The following is a 24932-nucleotide window of genomic DNA, read 5'->3' as shown; positions in this document are numbered from 1 at the left end:
CTTATCAAAAACTTTAAATACCACTGGTTTAATTTGAAATATTTACAACTACTTCTCCAACGTACATATTTATTGTGGATTTTTTACTATAATTTCTTAAAATATTTGATCAGCAACCAATTTTTATGTATTTTTTACCGTTTAAAGATTAATAACAACTCGCAAATTCTGCGAATCAAAGCCGGAGTCAACACTTGCGTCCGTGCAGTTAAGAGTACATTGTGAAAAATATGAATGGTTATTTAAATGGTAGTTAAAATAGTGCCGTAAAAAATACACATATAAACAATATAAACAAATTAAATACAAATGTTTATAAATAAATTAACATTTTTTAACGATATCATAAGTAAGTGTTTTGTACCTCTATGTATACATTGAGGTATATGAAGTTTGTGAAACAAATATTTATTTAGGAGAGCACTATTTATCATTTATCACATAAACCATTTTATATTTTTAAATTTTAACATAATATAAATTGCATAAGACTGGTTGGACCTTTATAAATACTTCATGGTATCTAAAGTTTTGTATATGTTGATTTGCATTATGAGTTGTGAGAAAAATCTTTATTTTAGGAAACATCAATTTATAATTTATCACCTAACCTATTTTGTGTTATAATATCATCTAAAAATTTAAAAACGTAGTTAATATTTATGTGAAAAGTGAAATTTTCTTAGTAAACAAATGGTATATTTTTTCAATTTTATTTACAAATACGATAATATAAGTCAAAAAGTTAATAAATCAAAATATTTGTATGATATTAGCCTTAACCTGATGGAAAGAGCTAAAAATAGTGTTCAAGCTCTTTTATACTTAAAATTGTAAGATACAAACACTAATTAGTATACATCTTTGATATAAAATGCAAAAAAATAAAAATATATTACAGTCATTTTTTACGAACGGTTAGTAACAACGTATTGATCAAGAAGGTTAGTAATCTAGATATTAAATGGAATTTAAAAAAAACACCATCCTAACACAACAGAACTACACAATATAATTATAGTGGGAATAAAAAATAAATTTTTGCCTGATATAAAAATTCGCAAAAAAGAATATCAAGTTGTACAAAACTTAGTTGAAACTAAACACGTAGGCCTATATTAAATATGCTTGATTTTAATACCTTATTAATATTGATATCATACGTTTATGAACGTAAATTAAAATGTATTGCTTTGAAAATGTACATTTATATTAATTTTTGATCAATTATAAGAATACTTACTCGCTCTCCTTTTTGTCCCTTTTGTCCTCCTTCTCCTCTTTCTCCCTTATCCCCCGGAAACCCCCTGTCGCCCTTCAGTCCTGGAGCCCCGTCCACTCCAGGTTCCCCTTTAGGTCCAGGTGTTCCAGGTCGACCAACGGACGAATCGAAGCCAGCGCCCATCAGAGTCTCCTATGTGGGAAACAGATTGTTTAAAGTAACAAGAAGGTCGGTAAAGTCTTTTATGTTCAAAATTCGTGATGCGCTTAAGATGTTTTTGTAGTCCCCTTCGTAGGATTTTTAGAACAACCAGGCATATTTTATTTTAGCCTACTTTACACTTGACGTGTGCTACCAATTTAGTCAATCTCATCACAACTTAGAAGAATAAATGTTAAACCATAATAACTGTTAATGCTAGTAAACAAATTATTTTTAAATAATGTATATACAAAGACTACAGTACTCCCACATTACCGTAGCTGGATATATCGGTTACTCATGACTATCTATGCTAGTATTTAATTAAAACTTAAATTGGATGTAATTGATGAATTATTGTAAGTGTCAGGAGGATTGACAGTAGGTAAATAATTGAATTTGAATTGAAACACCTTACAATCATATGGCTCTTAACTAAGTCATGCGTGTGATACGCCCAATACGTCAAGGTTCCAACAAATTTAATTTTCTGTAAAATATTGTAACACGTTTATGATAAAGGAATACGAGTAGCAAAGGGAGGGGTTTATTAATTTTAATATACGAGCAAAATGTGGGAGGGAGAAGGTTACCTCCCTCGTCACATTACACTTGCCACATCAGTAGTGGTAGTGGTCCGTTTGCGACTTTGATTAAACCATTTTTGGTTGAGTTACCAACAGTTTCAAATTGCAATTAATATCCTTTGTGTCATTAAACACAAAGTGTGAGATATTCGTTACAAAATGTTCATTGAAGTAGAATGTGCTTAGTGGTAAATATATCTTCGTGAAGAAAAGTTATTTGCGTACCTAGTGGGCGAAGTGGCTTTGCACTCTTGTTACAAATTATATCTTTCCTACAGTTAAAGCATAGTCTTTCAAACACTAAACATCACTTTTTAGGTTAGGTTAAACAACTGATTGTAGTCATAGTATCTTTAAGTGTTGCCAACTTATTTCCAAGCGTACACGTATTACGTGTATGAAAAAAGCACGCTGTTTTTTTGTTATTTGGTTGGAATATACTGGTAAGCGACAAAGTAAAAACTGTGCGACAAAATAAACGTTTGCGGGCAAAGTAAAAAAATCTGGAATTGGTAGCTTTCTCTACTATAATCAGTGCAAGTATTTTTTTTTATAATACTTGCTAAACCTGTGTTGTTTGGTGGTAGCATGTTTTATCATTGTAGTTTCTGGAAAACATGATATATATTCACTGAAACATAGTAGATTTGTTGATGGTGCTTTAAATGTGCTAAAACCTTTTTAAATTTTACGACGCCCCACAAAATGTCATGAGGAAAACCATTCAGTCTAAAGAAAATAATATGTATGATTTTTACTATAGTTATTTGTGTAACTAGTGGTGAAAGTGGCACTTTGCTGCACACGAGAGCAATGTTTACGCACGAGCCGCAGGCGAGTGCGGAATGATCTCGAGTGCAGCAAAGGCCTTTTTCACTCGTGTTACACATTATATTTTTCCTACAGTCACTATTATAAAGCATATAAATAATTAGTCTTTTAAACACTATACAACACGTTTTTAGGTTCAGCTGGCAACACAAATGGTGCCCTAGAGAAAGTAGTACCCGCGGTCCGTATCACTCCACTATTTTTCCTCGGAAAGAAATGTACTCCGCGTTTTGAGAATATAGTTCCGTATGTTTTTGTAATTTTAAGTGGTTTCCGCGCCTAAAAAAATGCTTTAAAGGTATTTTCTTGTTTATTAAGATTGTATGAATGTTTTAAAAACGTTTAAAAGAAAAGTCCAGAAAGTTAAGAAAAACCTACCGAAACTATAAACACGAAATGATAGATTAAATCGTAGTTATAACAGTCAATCAGCTGCTCATAGTATTATTATCTTTAAGTGTTGCCAACCTATTTCCAAGCTTACACGGATTACGTGCATAATAGAACCACACAGTTTTGTGTTGTTTCGTTGGAATCCTGATGTGCGGCAAAGTATAAACCGTACGGCAAAGTATAAATATGCAGCAATTAGCAGCTTTCTGTACTATAAACAGTACAAGGAAGCCAACTTTGTTGGGTGACTGTAGGAAAAATATATTACTTAAACACAAAACACTGGTAAATACTCAAATATCTGCATGCGTATAAACTGTATATGCTGCAAGATTAATACCTTGAACATAGATCTTGGCTTCCAGCTAGGCTAATAGCATGAAACAAATTAGTTACATATGAAATCATTTATGTTAATAAATATCGTAAAATGTCTACCAGCAAAAAATGATTAGGCCTATATCAGCATAAAAATTGCATTTAACCGTAATAAGATTCTTTGTATACTAGATAACATTGGCTATGTATAGATTTTTAATCATAAACAATCACTGTTTTATATTGGTTATAATAATACCAAGTCTTCGATGCAGATTAGGATTAATACGAAAATGTCTTTATATTTTATGAACAAATCTACAATTGTATAAAGACAGTCATGTCTGTTATTAAAGTACTCTATAGTAATATGTAAGTATACATATTATAGTAAATATGTATACTTTAATAAAATTTATTATAGTAATAATTCTAATTGAAAAATATGATCAACTGTATCTTGCTAGTACTTATTTCACAGCCCCTGTATTCCCAGGCATACTGTACAATATACAATACAACAAGCCATCCAATACTGTCTTTGGGTTAACATGGTAAATTTTTAATCTCTAGAGAAAACTTTGGGATCCAGGCATCTAATTTTTTTTTTAAATTAAGTATCTTTGTTGTCTATAGGTGTTTATAGTCTATTAGATGTGTATTCAAAAGTACTGGTCGTACACATTTTTCTCATTGAGCCAGTTAAATGTAATTAATTGTACACATATTTTTTCCGTCAGAGGTTTGCAAAATTTCCCTTCCATTTTAATAAAACAATTTTATGAGTAAGGAGTAATTGGTTATGCAAAAAATAATACAAGAGCTTGTTTAAAGATTCCAAAACGGAATTCAAAATAATCTCCCTAATATATTTAAATCAAATGCGATCAATTAAAGAGCTTAAAGGATAGGTTAAAACTGGTCGCTGTTGCAACAAACTGTCACAACTAGACTACATACATGGTTAGACACTCAGCTCTGTGAATTTATTACTGTTTGATATTAGTTATAATGATAAACATAGGTTTTAACTTACATCCAGATTGGAAAACTCTGAAGGACCTGGTGGACCCGGTGGTCCTGGCGTCCCGGGCGTTCCAGGAAATCCGGGTAATCCAGGGTCTCCTGAAAAACAAGAAGAAAAATCTGGTCTAAATAAAGAGTTTCAGTTCGTATTCCGTGTGACTCATTCCTCAAATTGAAGATGAATTATTGTTATAAACCCTAACTAAAAATATATATGTAAGTTGAATTATTTTTTTAAGATATTGAGTAAACATAGAGTAAATATGTTCATAGAAATGTTCTTGTTTCCAATTGAAATATTTATTTATTATTTTCAAAGATTTTCTTTAATTCTTACGTATTCTTAGTACGTTTGATTTTTCTTTATGTGTCTAACAAATCATTGTTAGTATTTAAGAAATCCTTACTACTACATATAGTAAATTGTTGTCATGTGCAAACGTAAACCTTATTTTATTTGTAGATTAGAGTTTTTACGTAAGCAATATTTACCCTTAGGCCCCTGTAGTCCCTCAGGACCTCTCGGCCCCACGTCTCCTCGGTCTCCCTTCTCTCCTACGGGACCTGGGGCTCCCCTCTCTCCTGTTCTTCCAGAGATGCCCTAAAAATAATTACGTATGGTATATCCAACGCGGAAATTCTGCAATTTTCTTCTAATAGTAATCTATATAATTAATACGCTACATGAAACTTTGTCGGTTGAACTCCTCCGCCATTTCTACACCGATTTTATCCATTGATGTCTCATTGGAAAGAGCGTGTCGCGTAGATTTGCAAACTGGCCTTAAATTTTTTAAAAAGTCCCTTGGGCTATGCCCCAGTGGCTTTGAGTTGGATAAGTTCCAAAGTTATCCATATGGAAAACATTATTTTTTACATTTTGATCAGCTGATCAGTTGTATAATTTAATTGCTGTTATTTATTTTTCAATTCAATGAAACGCATTGAGTACATTTATTTACTATTTTGAGTTTGTGTAAACATAACCCCAAGACAGATCGTGTTAGTATGGTTGTATCTCAGATATGTGTATTTATCGTAGTTTTGTGTAGCTATGACGGATCGTGTTAGCATGATTGTAGCTTAAATTTGTTATTTGTTGTTTTTTTTTCTTTTAAATGCCTCCGACGCGACGACAAGGAAACAAAGACAGGAGGCGTAATCGTGATAACGACCGCAGCTCAATCTCAACTATTAGGTTACAAATGTGCCCTAACACTACCCCAAAACGACTTTTCGTTCTCAATTGGCCCTCTATCAATGACCTGTGTTGCCTGTACAGCGAAGTATTTTGAGGAGGAGAAACCGGCCGGAATGCTTTAGGCTTATCAATAACGAAGATAAACCCATGTAAACAAACTTAAGGTTTTAAGGTGGTAGAATCTCTTAAGGTTTTTGTCCATACAACCTTATATGGCTATAAGTCAGGAAATGTTTGTAGAAAACATAAAAAAAACAATACCGTACCAGAGGTTATGAAATGATACAATATTTAGAGGAAATGTTGATTACTGTTTTATATACATCGTGAGTATCTTCATGAGCTACACACCGGTTATCTTTGAGTTGACTCTTTTAAACACATTGTAAATAACACTATTATTCGTTTTGAAATAACTCCTGTAATACTTTGCAATTGCTCGAATTTGTTTATTTTGTTATTTTGTTTAGTTGTTAAATATTATGATTCGGTAGCTATTGATCCATTTTCATCTAGAATGCATTAAAAGGAAAGAAAATAAGCCTGGTAAAGGTTCTATGTCACGAGTACCTTTAAGTTACAAATTGCCAACGTTAGTTAGGAATATGTAATTTTTGATGAACAACTTTTAATATCATCGTTGTTACGTAATATAAAATGATCAAATACTTCGACCACCAATTGTTGGTTAAATATATTTTTTTCATCCTGGAATTTTAAACAACCGTTAATCTGTTAGCCAGACTCTTAGTAATAGTTGGAATGGAAACGGTCGAGAAATTCTTATTCTACATAAAACTTACTGCTCACAATTAATTTCTTGGATGAAAAATATAAAATACAACAAATTTAATCTCACCGGAACTCCAGGTGGACCCTGCTTGCCATCTATCCCTGGGATACCCGGAGGTCCTGGGATGATGTCTGGATGACTGAAGGTGTTCAACATCTCTGTCAGGTTACAGGAACATATCCCAGGAGGTCCAGGGGGACCCGTCAGATCATCTCCGATACCGAATATCTGTAAGAGAACACACAAATATTATACCAATTGTTTTTATGATCACATGGTTAATTGAATTGCCAGTTTTTTTTGTAATTTATAATTAAGCTATTTAATAATTTCGAACCGATTAAATTGACAATACAAGAGTAGGAAAGGCCATTTATTTCACTCACTAGCAACTGTTGTTTTACCCAAAGGATTTGTAAAATTTGTACTAAATAGTATAACGTGCACAGTCGTTTTCGTAGGCGTACTAGAAATAAAGTACTGTAATGTTTGCTAAAATATTGCAAATATATTTTTACATTACTACTATCACAACAACTGTATAAAATTACTTTTTGTAGTACGGTACTTTAACAAATTGATTTGGTATGAATTTATAATAATTATATCTCTTTGATAGGATTATTAATATTGCAACTGAATGTTTAACTTCTAAACTACAACATTTTAAAGAATATACAAACTACAAACAAAACATTTATACAATTTGAGGTATTTGGGAACTACACAAATATGTTAAAACTATTAGGTACACACCTGTGATCCATACGATTGCTAGCACGAACATAAAAATATCATTTGAAAACCAATGAATTGTATAAAAATACAGGTTATTTCAAAATCAATGGTTGAAGAAGTAATGTTAAACTACCGTACCTGTTTAACCTGCTTTCTGCTATAGTAGGCTAACGAATGGAACATTAAATTTATCACCTGTGAACTAAAGCTATGAAAATCGGAGGAATAATCATTGGAAAATGGAAATTAACTACTAATTAAATTTTATGCTTGCATTAGGACATTGAAAGCATGCATACAGCCACTTTATAAAATCTCCTAAATGAAGTCATTCCGGGACCACTCTTGTATTATATGTTATAGGAAGTATTTTTAAATCCTTTAGTAAAAGTTATTTGTATGCTGAGATTTTCTGAAGCACACTTAATGCACGATGCGACACTTTGATGTGTATACAAGGTGTTCAAAAAAGATAGGGACATAATTTACGTAGTGATTCCTAGGGTAAAGAGAAAATCAAGAATACATCTCTATCCGAAATTGCTTCGTTTACCAGATATCCACCTTTTGTATTTTTAAATAGACATTTTTATATTTGGATTGATCTCACCAATTTTTACACCTTTTTATCTGATTGATCACACCGATTGTTAAGAAACTTGGCATGCCTGTACAAGTGACTCATGTAAGAAAACAAATTTATCTTGATCCAATTAAAAATGTCACGACGGCGGCCATTTTACATTTTAAAATTTCAATTACAAAAAATGGCTGATTCTATGAAAAGATTCCATGAACACTTTTATTGAAAGTGCCCTATTATCGACACCAAGTTCAAAAAGATCAAATAAAAATAAACACGATGTTTGGTCGTAGAAAACGTCGAGCAAGTCAGGTTTGTCTCGTTGACACGTACACAACGTACGTTGTAGCAGGTCAGAAAGTTTGAGAATTCAATTCTTAAATTACATTAAATTGAATGAATTTAAATTGAATTAAATTAATTGAACGCTTTACATTAAATTAGCTATATGTGATGGATAAGTCATGAGTCATTGAATAATTAGATTTTTATGTATTAAAGTTAATCAATTTTATAGGTTAAGTAAGCAATGACTATAAAGCTTTTACCCCGTCATCTCCCGAGCCACTGAAGTCTGTTCCGTAGGAAAGTCGACCTCCCCCAGAAAAAGGGGGTCCTGGTGGACCTGGAGGGCCGGGGGGCCCTCGTATCGATTCTCCTGGGGGTCCCTAAAATATAAAATATAACATGGTCAGGTGTGCAATGGGCGTAAATAAAACAAAAAAGGGACGTTGTTCAAAGGTTTATTGCGGACATTTTCCATCACGAATGTAAAATACAATACACAACCTTTTTTAGATTATAGTGTTTTGTGATTTGTTATTAATTGCATGTTGTATCATGACTTGACTGCTAACAGTGCATATTTTTTGACTACTACCCTCGGTAGTGTATTCCAACTTAGGTTGGGCGTTTGTGTATTGTTAGTTGTAATGTGTTAGTTAAGTTTTTTCACCTGAAGACGGGATCAGATTCCAGATCCCGAAACGTTGTGTATTGTATTTTACATTCGTGATGGAAAATGTCCGCAATAAACCTTTGAACAACATTAACTCACCATCACCAACAATGAACTTCAAACAAAGAAAAAAGGGACATTTTGTAATTTTAATTAAAGAAACAGTTTTCGGATACCTTTTGACAAAATCATATAAAGCAGCCTGGTTAATATTTTTTTAGCATTATGCCTTAGCCAAATTCCATATTCTAGAATACCTAATCCGTGAAACCATGAAATCAAATATTTATATTCTGTTAATTTTACTCTGAGCTACTATATAAACTCACAATAAACACCAAAAACAGGTGATGTGGCCATTGGTTGTTTAATACTTACAAATTATTTATTTTGTATCGCAAATACTATATGTTTATAAAAGAATAACAGGTAACGCTATCATCCAGACAGAAATACACTATTTTGGAAAGACGTCCAGCCCAGCAGTTTACTTACCCGTGGTCCTCGTTCTCCTTTCTCCCCTTTGAAACTCCTTCCAGGACTGTAGTCTAATAACACAATGAAATCAACTAATTAGAAGATCTCTATATACATTTTACTGGCATATCTACTATTTGAACAGTTTCTTTCTTAGGGTAGGTAATTGAAATTATTAAATGTGTTTTATTAGATTAATGAGTTGTAACGTATAACTTACCTACATATTTAACTTGCCTGTCTTATTTGTTCATAAAATGTGGTCCATGTTGTTTTATTACATTATTATGAGTTTGTTTGTACCTAATCAGTTTGCCTTCAGTTTTGGTTTTATCACGTTCCCAATTAAATTATGTTAAGGTAACAGTTTCACATTTATATACTATGGAAATTAACACCTTCATTACCAAAAACTAACCCATTTTACCGACATCATGATGCATTTATTGGAATGGTCATTCATGTAAATATTTGGAGTAAAATGTCAATCTGTGCTTTCTTATTTTCTGCTTCCCAAATAGAATAAATGTATATATATTTTATTCGATTTAGCTCTTCGATGTTTTGCACATTAGTATTACGATACCAGTTACTACTTTGACAGGGACTATGAAATTAATAATACAATATTTAAAGGACCTTCTTTGATCAATATAGAAAGAGGGTACTTTGATCAAACAATCCAGAAGAGGGTACTGGCTGACTTCCACCACTCATCATAGTTACCACCCAAAATTACTGTTATTATTTTTGTTTCAAACCAATGAATGTTTCTCTCTTTTTACAAGTCTTGTTTTATTTGTTATTGTTGAAATTATATTGACTGTTACTGTTGAAATTCATATATTATTGTTATTGTAAAACTCACATATTTATTGTTATTGTTGAAACTCATATATTTAACGACAAACAGTCGTTCATTTATATTTTCACTTACTATTCTTGTTTGTTGTTCTTGTTCATTGGTTGTTATTTAAAGTTCTACTTTGTGTACGTCTATTTTGATACTGCTCAAATTGTATTTACTTACTGCATGTCATTGTAAAAAATTATTTTTGTATGCATATGTTTAAGTTAGATTAAGTCATCTATACAACATATTGTAAATTGGTTCTTGACCGTTGGAAGGTAAAATAAAATAAAATAAAAATATAAAGTATATTATATTTGCAAAACGAACCTGAGCTATCTGGTAGGGGTAGTACAGGAGGGTATGAGTCTATTCTACCGGTACTCTCTTCTTCTCCTTCGCCATACGCGTCTCCTCCTTCTTGGTCTATCTGTAAAAACACAAAATATGCATTCGATAATACATGTTGCACATGTATATTAACACACGCTAGATCTGCTTACTTATAGTTATAGTTTAAAGGACCTAGGATTAGGGTTAGGAAGTAGAGCTTGTTTTAGCTTAAACACACTTTACACAAAACATTTCTTTAAGTAATGCCAACTTACACTAATAATATGTTTAGACATTCCAAGGCAGATTGGCATAGTAGCCATGTTGGACATCGTCGGCGGAGATGGTATATTGTTTGTACCATAAAGAAATTAAAAAAGTTAATAAATTGAAAAGATAGATTTCCAACAAAAAATCTGTTTCATCAAAGTAGATGTTGAAATGTATATGTTCTTGGCACAATTTGTGTTTTTAAATTACATCTACCTATTAACACGTGAGAAATGATTTTAAGAAGTGAATTACTATTCGTTGTGTTCAACTTAGATTTTCTCAGCATATTTTACTCTTAGTCCTGAATGATAAAAGGATAATGGACGTTAACATAGCAAAATACTATTATCTTAAAACTAAAATGTGGATCTATTATCTATACATTTATAAGTTTTGCCAATCATATAATTTAGCACTCCTTCCGAGCCAAGATAGTTAGATATTCTTCTTATTTTCTTGTACATTATCGTATATATAATGTTGAAAGCTGGGTGTAGTATAGCATTTTATACTATTTTTACATACATTTATTTCTTAGAAATGAATAATAATTGAAGAATTTCAGCAGCGGTTGTCTTTCCTAAAACCCCTCTCAATTCTAGAGCCTCAAGTGATGGCTGTACCAACATCATTTCACCAGCTGATGCATAATTCAGAATGTGTGTTCTCATTTTGCCCTTTGCCTTAAGGCGATACTTTATTTTTTAAACTTCGCTTTCTCTGCTGAATGGGAGTTATTTGATCTTTATTCGCAAAAAGAAATATTATGTTGTTATTCTATTTTAAATTAAAATCAGACTTTCGAAAACATATTTTTACAAACTCTCTGTTTTAAACGTTTTAGTGCGTTGAGTAGTTTTAACAAGTTAGGAGGGAAACCCGTATAATCTGAATTTTTAACTCTAGGATATTATATAAAATTTTATTTTATATTTACATAAACAATTTTGTTCATGAAATCTTTTACCCTAAAAATCTGCACTAAAAGTAATGTTTGATTGGTTTATTAATATATATATTTCCTAATGCACTGTGTTGGTTTAGGTATGAATACCTCGTATTTCATATTTCAAATGAGTTCACTATAAACTGCTTCTAAAACACATATTATAGATATAGATTTGCAAACAAAAAATATTACAAAATATGACTTATTTTATTTGCCATAGTTTCGAATACTAATTATCAAAAATAATTTTTCTCAGTATCTACATTAATGTACCCTTGTATTGGCTTACGTACGATAGGCCCGTAGTTAGCCTACAACGTAACCATTCATAACAAACAATGTAAACTAAAGCAATTGTGAGTTCGAGTTTTCCTTGAACATTGTTCCCTGCCTAATAAAGCATTGTTAACAGCTGACATAAAGTTTCCCATTGTGTGTTCCTACATAGCTAGGTTATGTATTGAAGACATTAAACACATTGCATGTGTAGCTTTGACGCCGGTGTAGGTAAAACATAAAAATATCAGACAATAATTAACATTTTGTTAGTATGGTTCACGAAGAAATAGAATTAAGGTGGATTAGCGGTTGAAAGACAATACGTTTTGGCGTAATTGTACATCTTACCATTTAATAGAAGGATATTAAAAATCGAAAGAAAATATTAATGTGCATTTAAAGACAAATTTTTCTTTCTTAATAATGCTTGATTAAAATCTCGGTGTTATGTTTATTTAGTTTATTTTTATTATTTTATTGTGTTTTAGTTTAAATCAAAGCCAATGGTCAAAAATATTAATTCATTGTTAATATGAATATAAGGTTGACATGTTCTAAACGAAAAAACATGTTACTATCGACACCAATTAATATAGTTTGAACAGAATCAATGGCCAATGTACCAAATAATGACCAATAACTGTGTTAACTAAATTATTAATAAGGTTGAAAATTATTTGACTTAAGCTCAGCATAAATTTATATGTTTTTCTACGAACAAAATAGGCTGTAATTATCAGAGTGCATTCTAACTTTATTTGCTGTTAAATAAATTAATAAATTACCAGAACCAAATTTACGAAAAAATGTTTTATTGCAAATGTAACTTGTCTGAGCGTATTTCAAAGAAAACCCGCAAAGATTATGTATTTTTGGCGAAAACGTTAAATTCCCCCAGGACTTATGTAACATACTCACAAACATATATTTTGTATAGCTTAAAATACAAATACTTTAGTACATTGAAGCGTTGCTATGCACTAAATAGTAAGGAAAAATTTCTGAAATTCCCAAAACCTATAATTATAATTCTTATGTTGTTATTATTGACAATACGTATGCTGTAGAATTTTAATTATTGTATACGATTTATTTGGGTAAAATTTGGATAATGTATGTATTTTATACTAAATTTCAAATTTTCACAAACACATTTATTACCTCCTTATATCAGCGCAAACATAAGTAATCATTATACTAGTGTCATTTAAATAGGAAATAAATAAGACATTTTAAGGAGGTACGTGAGTAAAGGTCCAAATTGGAAAATGGAAATTCCCTTAGTCTGCAGGTTTTCTACAGCAAAGGTATTTTTGTATTACACTGTAAATAGGAAGTCTTTGGATTGTATGACAATATAAATACCAACAAATTCTTTAGTTATCAGGAAAAACTATCTTTAAACCAAATCACTTACGATATCTGAACAACCAACCATTTACTAAGTTCTGAACGCTGTAAATTACAACAATATATCACTGCTATCAACGTTAGATATCTGTAATGATGTTGTCATCTCCGGTTGGGAATTACAGTTGGCCTAAGGTAATTAATAGCTTGTACGATTAATGTTTGTTATTCAATTTAGCAAATAAACATATATCTTCTATATTTACAAAAACCTAACTTTATAATTAAATACTTAAGAAAGCGATAAAACATGTGTCTGAAAATTATTGAAGTTTATGTGGATTATTATAATTGTTTTTAAATTATTCTAATGTAGTATTAATTATTTTATATATAAATTAACTTATCACTTTCGATATACAGTAGCTTAAAACAGTGTCGTACTTATATCTTAAGACAACATTGCACAGTTAGGACCTTAAACAAACCAATTTTATTATCAGGCCAATACAAAACAATATCATCATCACATCACTAATGAATGCTTAAAATCATATACTTGAATTTAAGAAAACGTAAAAATAATTTTCTTTAGAATAATATTTATGATACAATGAGGTTGAATTTTCAACGTTACATATCAGAGCGATCTGGTGTGCATATATCCACCCCAATATACATATTTATGACTATGGCCAAATGGTACACTATGGTGTTTACATTGTACTATATTAACATGGAAGAGTATATAGGGCTAGCAAAATATACAACAATTTTAACGGTGGCAGATCCACTTAAGACGAAACCATATGTGGTTGAAGTTAAACAATGTAATTTACAATTGTAGAAAAAACAGTTTTTTCTAACTTTTGACCTTTAAAACATAAAATTTACCAATGTCTCTTTAAAGGTTTTAAATAGCTTAAAAGCAAATGATTGTGTTAGTTTGCTTGTTCATGGAAATATTTTAATAAAACTCGGCAAAATGTTTTATTTGATACTAATCTACGTATTCATATTTTACTAAAAAAAAACACTTCATTGCTCTCCCAGTAGCGTCAAACCTAGGTACTTGTCACACCTATAATGTTATTTAAATAGATTTAATTGAAAATACAATAAGGTGAACGGAAACTCTCTTATATACTTTGCAGACATAATACTTAGTGTAAGGTATTTGTAACATCTTTTAACTATACAAATGCTACTTGATAAACTAAATTACAGAGGTTCATGTACTAAAAATACTACACCATAGAAGAGTTGCATGCATAGCTCAACACCATACCCAAAATATTTATTTAGTAAAAGAAATTATATACTGAAAATATATTTTATAAGTAAACCCGTTGCACAGCCTATAAGAACCATAGAGAGACGAGAAGGATAACCATTTAGAACAAAATGTGATCAAAAGATACCAATTCTTTCAACATATATATAACAATACATAATGCAAGAAGCTTGATGCCTTCTGCTCTTTGATCTCTCTGTGACCCAATGTTTCTATCAATACATTTTTGCAGTATCTGTATCCTTAGCGTGTTGATATACGTTTTCGAGAGAAACAATAATGCTTAGTCCTTTTTTTGAGAAAAGATTGTATTGTAATAAGGTAAAGTTAAGTACCTTAAAAGTGACTAGAGGTCGTCCAATGGTCGAAAACCAAAAATATGTAATGTAAGACTTCTCTATTTTCACCCAACGCTGTAAATAAAACATGTCATTGGAATTTCTTCTATTTTTTATTTAATTTGTAATTTTGTTGTAATTTGTTTTAACAGCATGGCTACCCATAAGGTCTATATTATTTTTTTAATACTTAATTCATTTGTTTGTGCGTCAAGCCTATTTTAATTTATAAAGGGATTCTGTACTTCTAAGGTAAATTATCTTTCAAACAGTATGAGTAGATTTCCCCTGCAACGCACACGAGCTGAGAAAAAAGGTTTTCAAGAAACATGCTTGCCTAATATTATATAGGATAAGAGCCCTCTTTTAACCAAAAAAACTATATTTCAAATTTCAGAAACAAAAACTAAACCTTTTTTTTACTACAGGTTTGACTAAATACATGATCATAACGCGCATGTTTATGGAAGACCAAGCTTAATACTGTGACTTGTTTAACACTTTAGTGCAAGAATGATCAGTGATTGTGTTGATTTGAGAAACCTCTTGAAGTGGGATTGACAATTTTTAATTCAGCTTAACAAATATGTACATGATACAACCAAAACCATATTCATAAACTTTGCTAAAAGTGAATTGAATAATCTATTCTGCTGTGTTTACATATTTTAATACACGCGTAGTTTTTATACCCTAAAGTCAGTTTATAATCTATATTATAGAACAGCTTTCTCACAATACGATTTTATATTCTACAATTCATAATATTGCTATCAGTTAAATACCTGACAGCGATAGCCGAGGGGTGCTGCACGTTTAAATTATCGGCCACGTGTAGTCGGTTTTGTTTATCTAGCCTAGAGTAAAATATTTATGTAGGAGGGAGCTCAAACACGATGTTTAATACATTTGTTTCTCAACAAAATTAAAATCTTTCATTCAAGGTATTATGTCTTTGTACATTTTATGCAACGTATAAAGCTATCTTTTAGTTTTGGAAAAGAAATCCTCAAATTCATGTAATTGCATTCATTGTAGGATGGACCTAAAAGATCCAATTAAGTTAAAGATTGACATTTTATAATTTAACGGAAGATAAAATTTAAGTGAACTGTCCAAAAACTGGTTTTATTACCATCCAATATGGGTTATGGATTGATTATATATACTAAATATTAAAATCAATAGATTATGCTCATATCTTTAAAACGATAGACAGTGATTAGCATACTTTTATCCCCCGTCTTAATAACCAAGGATTGCCTTAATGCTTATTTTACGCTAGTGCAATCAGGCTAATTAGTCTTGAAACTAATTTACCACTGAAGTTAATCAGTACGCCCCTATGAAACTTAAGTTAATGATGAATTAATATTTTAATCTCAACACAAATCATCACAAAGTATAAACTTATATTTTATTTCCACTACAATATTAATTATTAATTATTCTACTTCTTTACATTTTATTAACGTTCAATATTACGAAAAGCAAAACCGAAGCCTTAGATAGTGCAGTTGAATAATTTAACATCTTAGACAAATACTTTTGTAATTGTTGTGGCAACGTAGCAGAGTCAGGGTAATAACTCAGAACAGATATTTACAACACTATGAAAATTTCTGCAAAAAAAAAACTCAGAGTATCATGATGTACTGAGTTGATAACACAGTCAACAAGTAAACAGGTAAACTTCTAATAGGCCCTTAAAATATTTGCTTTAATATTTCCGGAATCACTAATCTACTGCTTAATAAACACTCAACGAGTGTTTCTGTTGACTATGAGTAAAAAAAACTTTAATTTAGTTGTACCCACAATTTTAACTTAACAGTAAATTATTAGTTGGTACTGGTTATTTTAAATACATATCAGGTAAATGACTAAGATACATGAACAAGTTGGGCCAGGCAGACTTTAAATGTACATTGTACATGTGCATTGCATTAATGTAGATATAATCTAATACTATGCAACTTTAATCAATTTACCAGAATCAATTTATGACTGAAAGCCCCTTATTGGTATTTTTCTTATACTAGTTGTGAATATTCGTAATTAAGTTCTTAAATGTTTCCGAAACTAATTTTTTGGAACTTATTTCTTATGAAACTTTTTAGAAAACTTTATGGAGTCGATCCACTTAATCATATGCATATAGAGTGTTAAATTAAAAGAACTATTAAATCGAAAAACAATTATATCATACCGATTTTTTAATTGGTATAAAAGTGTATGTTATATTAAAACAATCCCATTTACATCCAAGGTGTAAGAGTTTGCCAAAGAACCCTAGGGTATGAAGGGGAAAGTCATTGTCAGGAACAAAGTTGATGAGAAAGTAACGACATTGAACCCTGAAGGAAGACTTGGGGCAGAATATATATGACACGATGTTAAGCAACTGTATTTCATCACTCTACAACGCGGTCTGTATGGTTTGGCACACTTTTAGCACAGGTATAGGTGCTAAACCCTAAACATTGACCCTGAAGATACTTTAGGGTGGTAACCCTAAACCTTAGTGTTTATCACAGCAGGTGCAAACAAATTTATAAAAGTGAAAACTTAAATTGTGTTTCGCATTATTGTTGCCATATTCGTAGGGTGTCATTAGCAAAAAGCTGCTTAACCTGAACATCCAAAGTGAAAGCTAACTTTTGGCTCAAAACTTTTCGTTATAAACCCCGTATTGTATAGTAGAAGTTACACTATTTTAAGCCTAGGATTGTGGGGGAGTGGTTGGGTTAAGGGTGGAGAATTGGCAATGTTTATGCATTTTATAATTTTTTTCGTTACACCTTAAGTACATCGAAAACAACACTACTAGTATACAGTATACATATATAATATAATATTTTAATTACTTTTGAATTAAACACTTTTTTTGTAATTGGGCGGTATTTTTAGGTAAGGAAAGATTTGAAAATACAATTATTGTTTCCAAAAGGTTATCTAATGTTAAATTAAGTAATTTTAAATTTTATTTAGAATAATCTGGTAAATATCATATAAAAAATTTCCAGATGTAATTTAGTCATTTTTGACAATGGAAGTTGGCTCTACATTTCCCACTATGTTTTGTCAGTTATTTCTAGGCTAAGGCTTTTGAACGTTTGACACAAACTATCCCAAACATTCTGTACAACCACTTTAGTCACACAGCCTGATGATTATATTTGTAGAACTTCACTCATAAGTGCACAAACACATGTAATTGACTGAAATACCTTTACATATAATAAAAAAAAAACACTAATATACTAAATTATTAATGTCTGTAATAGGCATTGGGGTTGTTGTTCTATTACATTATTTGAAAAATTGTTTTAAGATAAAAGTTTATGCTCTTTGGTACAAATGTGGGTATTCTAATTCAATAACCGTGATTAAGTCATGGATATTTATAATTATTTTACATTATCGCTAATAGAGTCCTTATTCATTTTGTAGTTGTTTCTTATTGGTGAGTTTTAGGCGAAAAAAAACAACACCTGTATATGATATTTAGTGTATTTTTTACCAAGCGTAATAAATGAGTTATGACACTTTGGTGTAGCTAATTTGTTTCGACCTAATTTGCAAAAGGTTACAGCTTGAATCGCAAAATGTATCATTTAACAAGTACACTGATCATGTGATTTTTTTTTAGTAATATATAACTAAACAGCCAGTAGAGGAAGAGCACAGTGCAATGCAAAATAAAATTTGAATTGTAGTTACGATTTGGGCATATAATATATTAATATGGAACTAAAACATTACAGCTATAAACAAATTACAAATACAAGTGAATACAAAAAACCCCTATCATATTTTTATGTGGTATGCCTGAGTTATATATAGTAGTTCTATTATAAAACCTTATCTTTAATGTTCTCGTGAAATTATTTTATATTTCGATATATAAGGGAGTTGGGCTAAAATTATTCACTAAGCATTGTCAACCTATCAGTCAACATATTGTAAGTCATATTAAGACTGATCATTATAAGTGACAACTTTGTTCTTCAGTTTAATCTTTGTAAGAAACTTACCTCTTTTCTATTACACACTAATTAATAACTAATAATTAGTAACTGAACCATTATAGGCTGCTTAGTGTAATACATGTAAGTAAATGTAAAAGGCATTTGTATCAGCTATAGAGACATTAGTTAAATTATTGACATTTTGTACAACTAATTCTTAAGTACTGAAACATCCTCTTTTATGGACCAAATAAAAGGCGGTAACACGTTAAAAACTTACAAATACTTCATTTAACTGGAAATGTTCCATTTAATTAAAACGTTACATTGTTATAAAGGTGGATTAAACGCGTGTGCAGACTGAGTGTTTTGCCCTTTGATGGTTTCGTACTTTGACAAAGCTATTAAGCTAGCGCTAGAACATACAGGGTGATTAAGTTGTATTAGCAATGCTCTTACACAAAAGGTGTTCATTCTCCGTACATAATTATTTTGTATGTTGTCTTATGTGAACACGATTGAAATTTAGTTTAGTCTTTATTATATTAGCTTTTAACGTTTTGACATGTTTAACTTGCTGTGTTATAAAGTAGGAAACATAAATAATACATTTACAAAAAGGTTTCTTATATTTTATAGGCTATATTTAATAGAAAATGTATATAAGATTGTTAGTAATTTTTTATAGCTGAATCAATAACTTATTCAAAAGTATGAGTTTTTGCAAAATAAGATAGAACTAGTATATTGTGTCTGACTTATACTTCAAAGGGCCTAAGTATAAGGGCTTAGGTAATATTAACTCAGATAATCAGACACAATTTTCATCCTAGCCACCTTTTTGAAAATTACAGGACTAGAGTCAAATGTGTATTATATCTGAAAATAAAAATTAAACATAGTATTCCTATGTGAATAAACGGTTATCTTATCTTAAAACTGCAGTATGATAATTATTTTTTAAGGCAGATATCAGGAGTAATTGCAAATTCCTACACCAATCTTTTACTACCAAAAAACTATGATATCTTCAGAATCATTACAATAATTTGAATTAATAGTATGGCTCTTATCCATAAAGAATATAAAAAAAGAATATAATAATATAAAGAATTTAATTATAAAGCCACTTAATATTAACTTGTACAACGCTTGTGGTTTTTAAACGATTACGTATTTTGTTGTCACTATTATCATCATATGAATAACTTATTACAAGGAATAGTTTCACTAAGAAACGTGTTTTCCATTGTTGAATTGTATATTGTATTATGTAAACAGTAGCATTTATGAAAATCCATAGCTGAAATGGAAATTTAGTTTAAATGATTAAATGCTATAGAATAAAAAAGTTAAATGTGGGGCTTTAAAAAAATTGTATTAGCGTATGAAAATCTATGGTTGATTATGGGAGGTAGTTAGTACAACCTCAATTACCTGGTAACAATTAACTATCCTCAGTTGTAGCGACTCTGATAACAAATGTTGATAGTCTGTGATATATCGCTGCAATTTACTGCATTGTATCTTCTCTGAGGCAAAAAGTAATTATGAAAAGGGCAATAACCTCATACATTTATCACATCGAAAATCGATTGCTGCACTCGTAGACGTATTCATAGAAATTGTAAAAAGATTATTTAAAAGAAAAACATGATTTTATGTAAACAAGAAGTAATTAAATTTTTGAGTCACTTAATGAAATTATCAGTACTTCGTTTTCTTAGAGATTAAGATAGCATAATGTTGTCGAAAAACGTATCTACGGAATAATATATGCCACAAAATCGAGTTCAAATAAAAATGAACTATTTTATAGAATTATAGAAAATTAATTATAGGGGAAATTATTTATTTGCAAAATACGATTGCTAATGAGAAGGAAACTATGTAAAAATGTTTTAGAAGTTTAAAGACAAAATTAAAAATAACTGTTTTACGAATAAGATGAGGATCGGAACTAAGAACAGCCAGTCACCCAATACTGTGACGTCACCCTCCTGAATCTCTCAGAGGCCTACGAAATTATACCATTTTCTTTGAATCTGCGTAAGAGAATGTCTCTACGAATAAATATAACGAAAGGTATCGAGCTCTAATTAACCGTGTATTTAGTTTGTGCTTTTTTCCCCTATTGTCGTCGGAAATAAATTGGTTATACATTTTTCTATGAATTGTTATAATGATGAGCTGTAAATAACCGGCATTTGAAACTTTCCGAAAACTACGATTGCAGATTACCTTAGGCTATATTTATTTTACCAACGTTTGACTTGAAAGAGCACAAATGGAATAAATAATTAAAATCAATAGTTTTTAATTTGTCTCTAGACAGCAATACTATGCTAAGGGTAGGATTCATACGAACAGAATGAGAGCGTAACCCAAAAGACCACAAAGGCAAGACAGATCGTACATAATGTATCGGTGCAAGATTGTGTGTATCACATGATCAGTGTACTTGTTAAATGATACATTTTGCGATTCAAGCTGTAACCTTTTGCAAATTAGGTCGAAACAAATTAGCTACACCAAAGTGTCATAACTCATTTATTACGCTTGGTAAAAAATACACTAAATATCATATACAGGTGTTGTTTTTTTTCGCTTTTCTCACAATGTCTTGCTATCCATTTATATCCATTGTAAATTACGCTTTTATAACATTAAGTCATATTTTTAGTGTAATAATTGCAGCTTAATCATATTATTCCGCTGCGGGGGGTTGGTAGCATGCTTGTAGACTATTTACACGGTCAAAATGACAATGGATCTAGTTAGAAGATAACTCACTTTCCACAGAAACCTAATCACAGAACATGATCGGTACTTGGTGAAAGCGTTGTTCTCTAATGTATTTAGCTTCTGCGAAAATACTGACTGTTACAATGAATAACATTAGTGGAAAATTATAAAATGTTCGTTTATAATCGTAATATTTACGTAAAAAACATTTAAGTAATAAATATGCTACAAATATTTATGTAGAGGGGGTATAATGATGTTCATGAGATTATCAGATATTTCCATAAACAACTTCTGTTTTGTGATCATAGTAAATATTACGGTTTAACATTATTAAAACTAAGCCTTATTAATATATGTACAATATTAACTAACTGAGAACAAGGCATTGCACTATGGCTGGTTCTGAGGTTGTTATTAGCTAATTGCATTGTAATTGTATTTGCTGTCGGTTAACTGATGAAGTGCTACAACTCTTTAGCGAAAACGTATTGTGGAAAAAGTAGTGTGTAAGATGCCATTTAAGGTATTAGAAGAATATTTAAATTTAAAATTAGAAGAAAAAATCAGGCCTACATCAATTATTAAAGGTAATATAACTTTCAGGGTAAAAAAAATGTTTCGTTTAATTTTTTAGCGAATGCCCTATAGAGAATGAGTTATTACCATATGCCTAATGGTGAGACCTGGACCCGAGAGCGATTCACTTTTTCGTTTTCATGTCCCCAGAGGTTAAAAACACCATTTGTCCTAATTATAATATTACCTATATTTGTGCGTCTTTAAGAATGATAAAACGAGCAAAAACGTCGGATTTTGATGAAATTCAGGTCTAACAACCAAAGGTTTATTCGAAGAGGTTCACAAACATTCAAATATAATTGTACATAAGTTTTATATTTATTGTACAACGTACACATAAATCCACAAAAGTGCATATAAACACATATTGTAAAAGTATAATCTCTTACAATACTATTTCAACCTGATATTAACAACTAAGTTCTGAACGTTGCTGTAAATTACAACAATATATCACTGCTATCAACGTTAGATATCTGTAATGATGTTGTCATCTCCGGTTGGGAATTACAGTTGGCCTAAAGCAATTACTCAAATGATTAATGTTTGTTACTGTATGTATTGTAAAGTATGGTATTTATAATTGTTGTTGTTGTGCTTAGCTAGTACACTTAATTGTGTATGGTTACACAAACAGTTATTAACATATTTTATGTTGCGTTTACTTAATAAAAAGCTTTTAAATAAAATAAAATTGCCAAATCAAAGCAATAAACTATTTTTCTTGTTTGTTATTATTTATCTACTCTGTATGGTAAGTAAAATTGTTTCAAGAATTTCCATAACTTGTTTATGGTAAAAGAGATGTTATATTTAAATTGGTAAATAAATTAAATAATTACATTAACATATGTTTTTGAATATTAAGAGTGTTAATTTCTATTGTTAGGCCATTACAAAAAAAAAATCAAAATACAGTTTATAATTAATCATAAATAAAAAATACAACATTTAAATACTGTATACAATAATGAGAAACAATAATGGTAATAAATACAATCCACGAATATTAAAATCGGTTAAACCATCAGGTTATTATTAATTAGTAGCATAACTTTAGTTTCAAATTGTCAATTTAAAATAAACATACATAATAATATTTCATCGAGTTAATAATATTTCAGATGCAAGTAGGTTAAATTTATAACACAACATGTTAAAGTAGTTTATTATTCATATGGTTAATCCAGTATGCATATTAATGAAAAGTATACTCCAACCTATGAGGTATACTCTGTACTTATTTGTTAAATACGTGTCTATAGTATTTTAAAACACAGCGTTGATAAAGAAAATTTCTCTTAAGACGAAATAAAGGTATGCTTCAGAACAAAATTAAAAAAAAACAGTTTATTTCGAAAAGAATAATTCTTGGGGAAATTAAAAAAACCCGAGCGTCACGTAAAATATATTACAAATATATAGCCAAAAAAATACATAAATTTTACATACTCGTCACATTATATTTATCAGATTTCTAGTGCTACAAAGGGCTAAATATTAACACTAGTTCGCCCAACCGACCACTTCCCAAAAAACTAAACGCATGTCTATACGTTCTAAATCAAAGAATAATTTTATATTACAGTTAAACTGAAAAAATAATAAACAGCAAAACATTAAAAAGAAGTGAGCCCATCTAAAAACAATATAGGATCAAAAGGTCCTACCGACATATATGTCACAATACATAATGCAAGAAGGTTGATGCCTTCTGCTCTTTGATCTATATTCGATTCAACGTCTCTATCAATATATTTTGACACTGTATCCACCCTTCTTGTTTGAGTAAACGCTCTAGAAATAAATCTTTAGTTTTGTAGGGAGTTTTTTTCTAATACATTGTATCTAAATAATATAAATTTATTTTTTTTCAGCTAACTACTCTAAACCTCTCATTTGTGCAACTAAATTATCCTCACACTCGTGCATGTAAATATAAAGCAACGTAAAGCTTGATAACGATTCGATTACTGGTAGCATTAGAACGCAAACCCGCGACATATCTGACATGGATTAGACTAGATATAGACCACCACTATGCCACCGGTTCAATTTTGTGATTAAAACTAACTAAAGTTTGTTGTGAAATTCAGACACGCTTGACACTATCAATTGAAAACCATGGGCACCAAGTAGTAACATACATAAAATATGTATACTCGTGGACCTAATCGGCAACTAAAATAAAATAAAGTCCAATCATAGTTTGGTTAAATCAGTAACAATTTGACTTTCGTTATTTTGTGTGTACGTAACAATTCATTCGTTTTGCAAAGTAATCTTTCAAACCATCAAAAACATTGTTTTTATTTAATACTCAACAAATATATTCGTTTAAAGGTATAGAACCACAGATAATTTAGCTTTATTTTGAAAAAGAATCAATGTTGAAAATGTATTCAAAATTGAAACGTATGAGATCCCAATAATTCAGCTGTTTCATTATACAGCCCAATTACGTATTACTATGCACTTTAAACCAAATCAACTAATTCCGTACGATTGCCAAATACCAACACCTAAGAAACACGAGAATAATATTTGTAACTGTTTTATTTCCACTTTAAGACATGACGCGATACCTGTGTCAACACAACTTCACTGGATGATATTTATTTCAGAAAGTGTGTTGTCATT

At 30.5% G+C, this 24932-nt stretch overlaps 1 protein-coding gene across 7 annotated transcripts in view; it reads right to left on the bottom strand.

The window, feature by feature from the left end:
- The window catches only part of LOC129003884 (collagen alpha-1(XVIII) chain-like), a 427462-nt gene that overhangs the window by 11332 nt on the left and 391198 nt on the right, over positions 1-24932 (bottom strand). For 5 of the 7 annotated variants that reach the window (XM_054432216.1, XM_054432217.1, XM_054432220.1 and 2 more), the window contains 9 exons: positions 10509-10608; positions 9347-9399; positions 8442-8561; positions 7329-7346; positions 6639-6800; positions 5071-5179; positions 4589-4677; positions 3575-3604; positions 1244-1414 (listed from right to left, as the gene is read on the bottom strand). In XM_054432216.1, the coding sequence (XP_054288191.1) occupies positions 1244-1414; positions 3575-3604; positions 4589-4677; positions 5071-5179; positions 6639-6800; positions 7329-7346; positions 8442-8561; positions 9347-9399; positions 10509-10608 (852 nt within the window). The remainder of the gene's footprint in view (positions 1-1243; positions 1415-3574; positions 3605-4588; positions 4678-5070; positions 5180-6638; positions 6801-7328; positions 7347-8441; positions 8562-9346; positions 9400-10508; positions 10609-24932) is intronic. The other 2 variants (XM_054432219.1, XM_054432218.1) reach the window with 2 other exon arrangements.

This window comes from Macrosteles quadrilineatus, unplaced genomic scaffold, assembly GCF_028750875.1.
Source record: "Macrosteles quadrilineatus isolate MER2022 unplaced genomic scaffold, UCM_ALF_1.0 Scaffold_9__3_contigs__length_116548681, whole genome shotgun sequence".
Classification (NCBI taxonomy): Eukaryota; Metazoa; Arthropoda; class Insecta; order Hemiptera; family Cicadellidae; genus Macrosteles; species Macrosteles quadrilineatus.
This window is presented reverse-complemented; position numbering and strand designations above follow the sequence as displayed.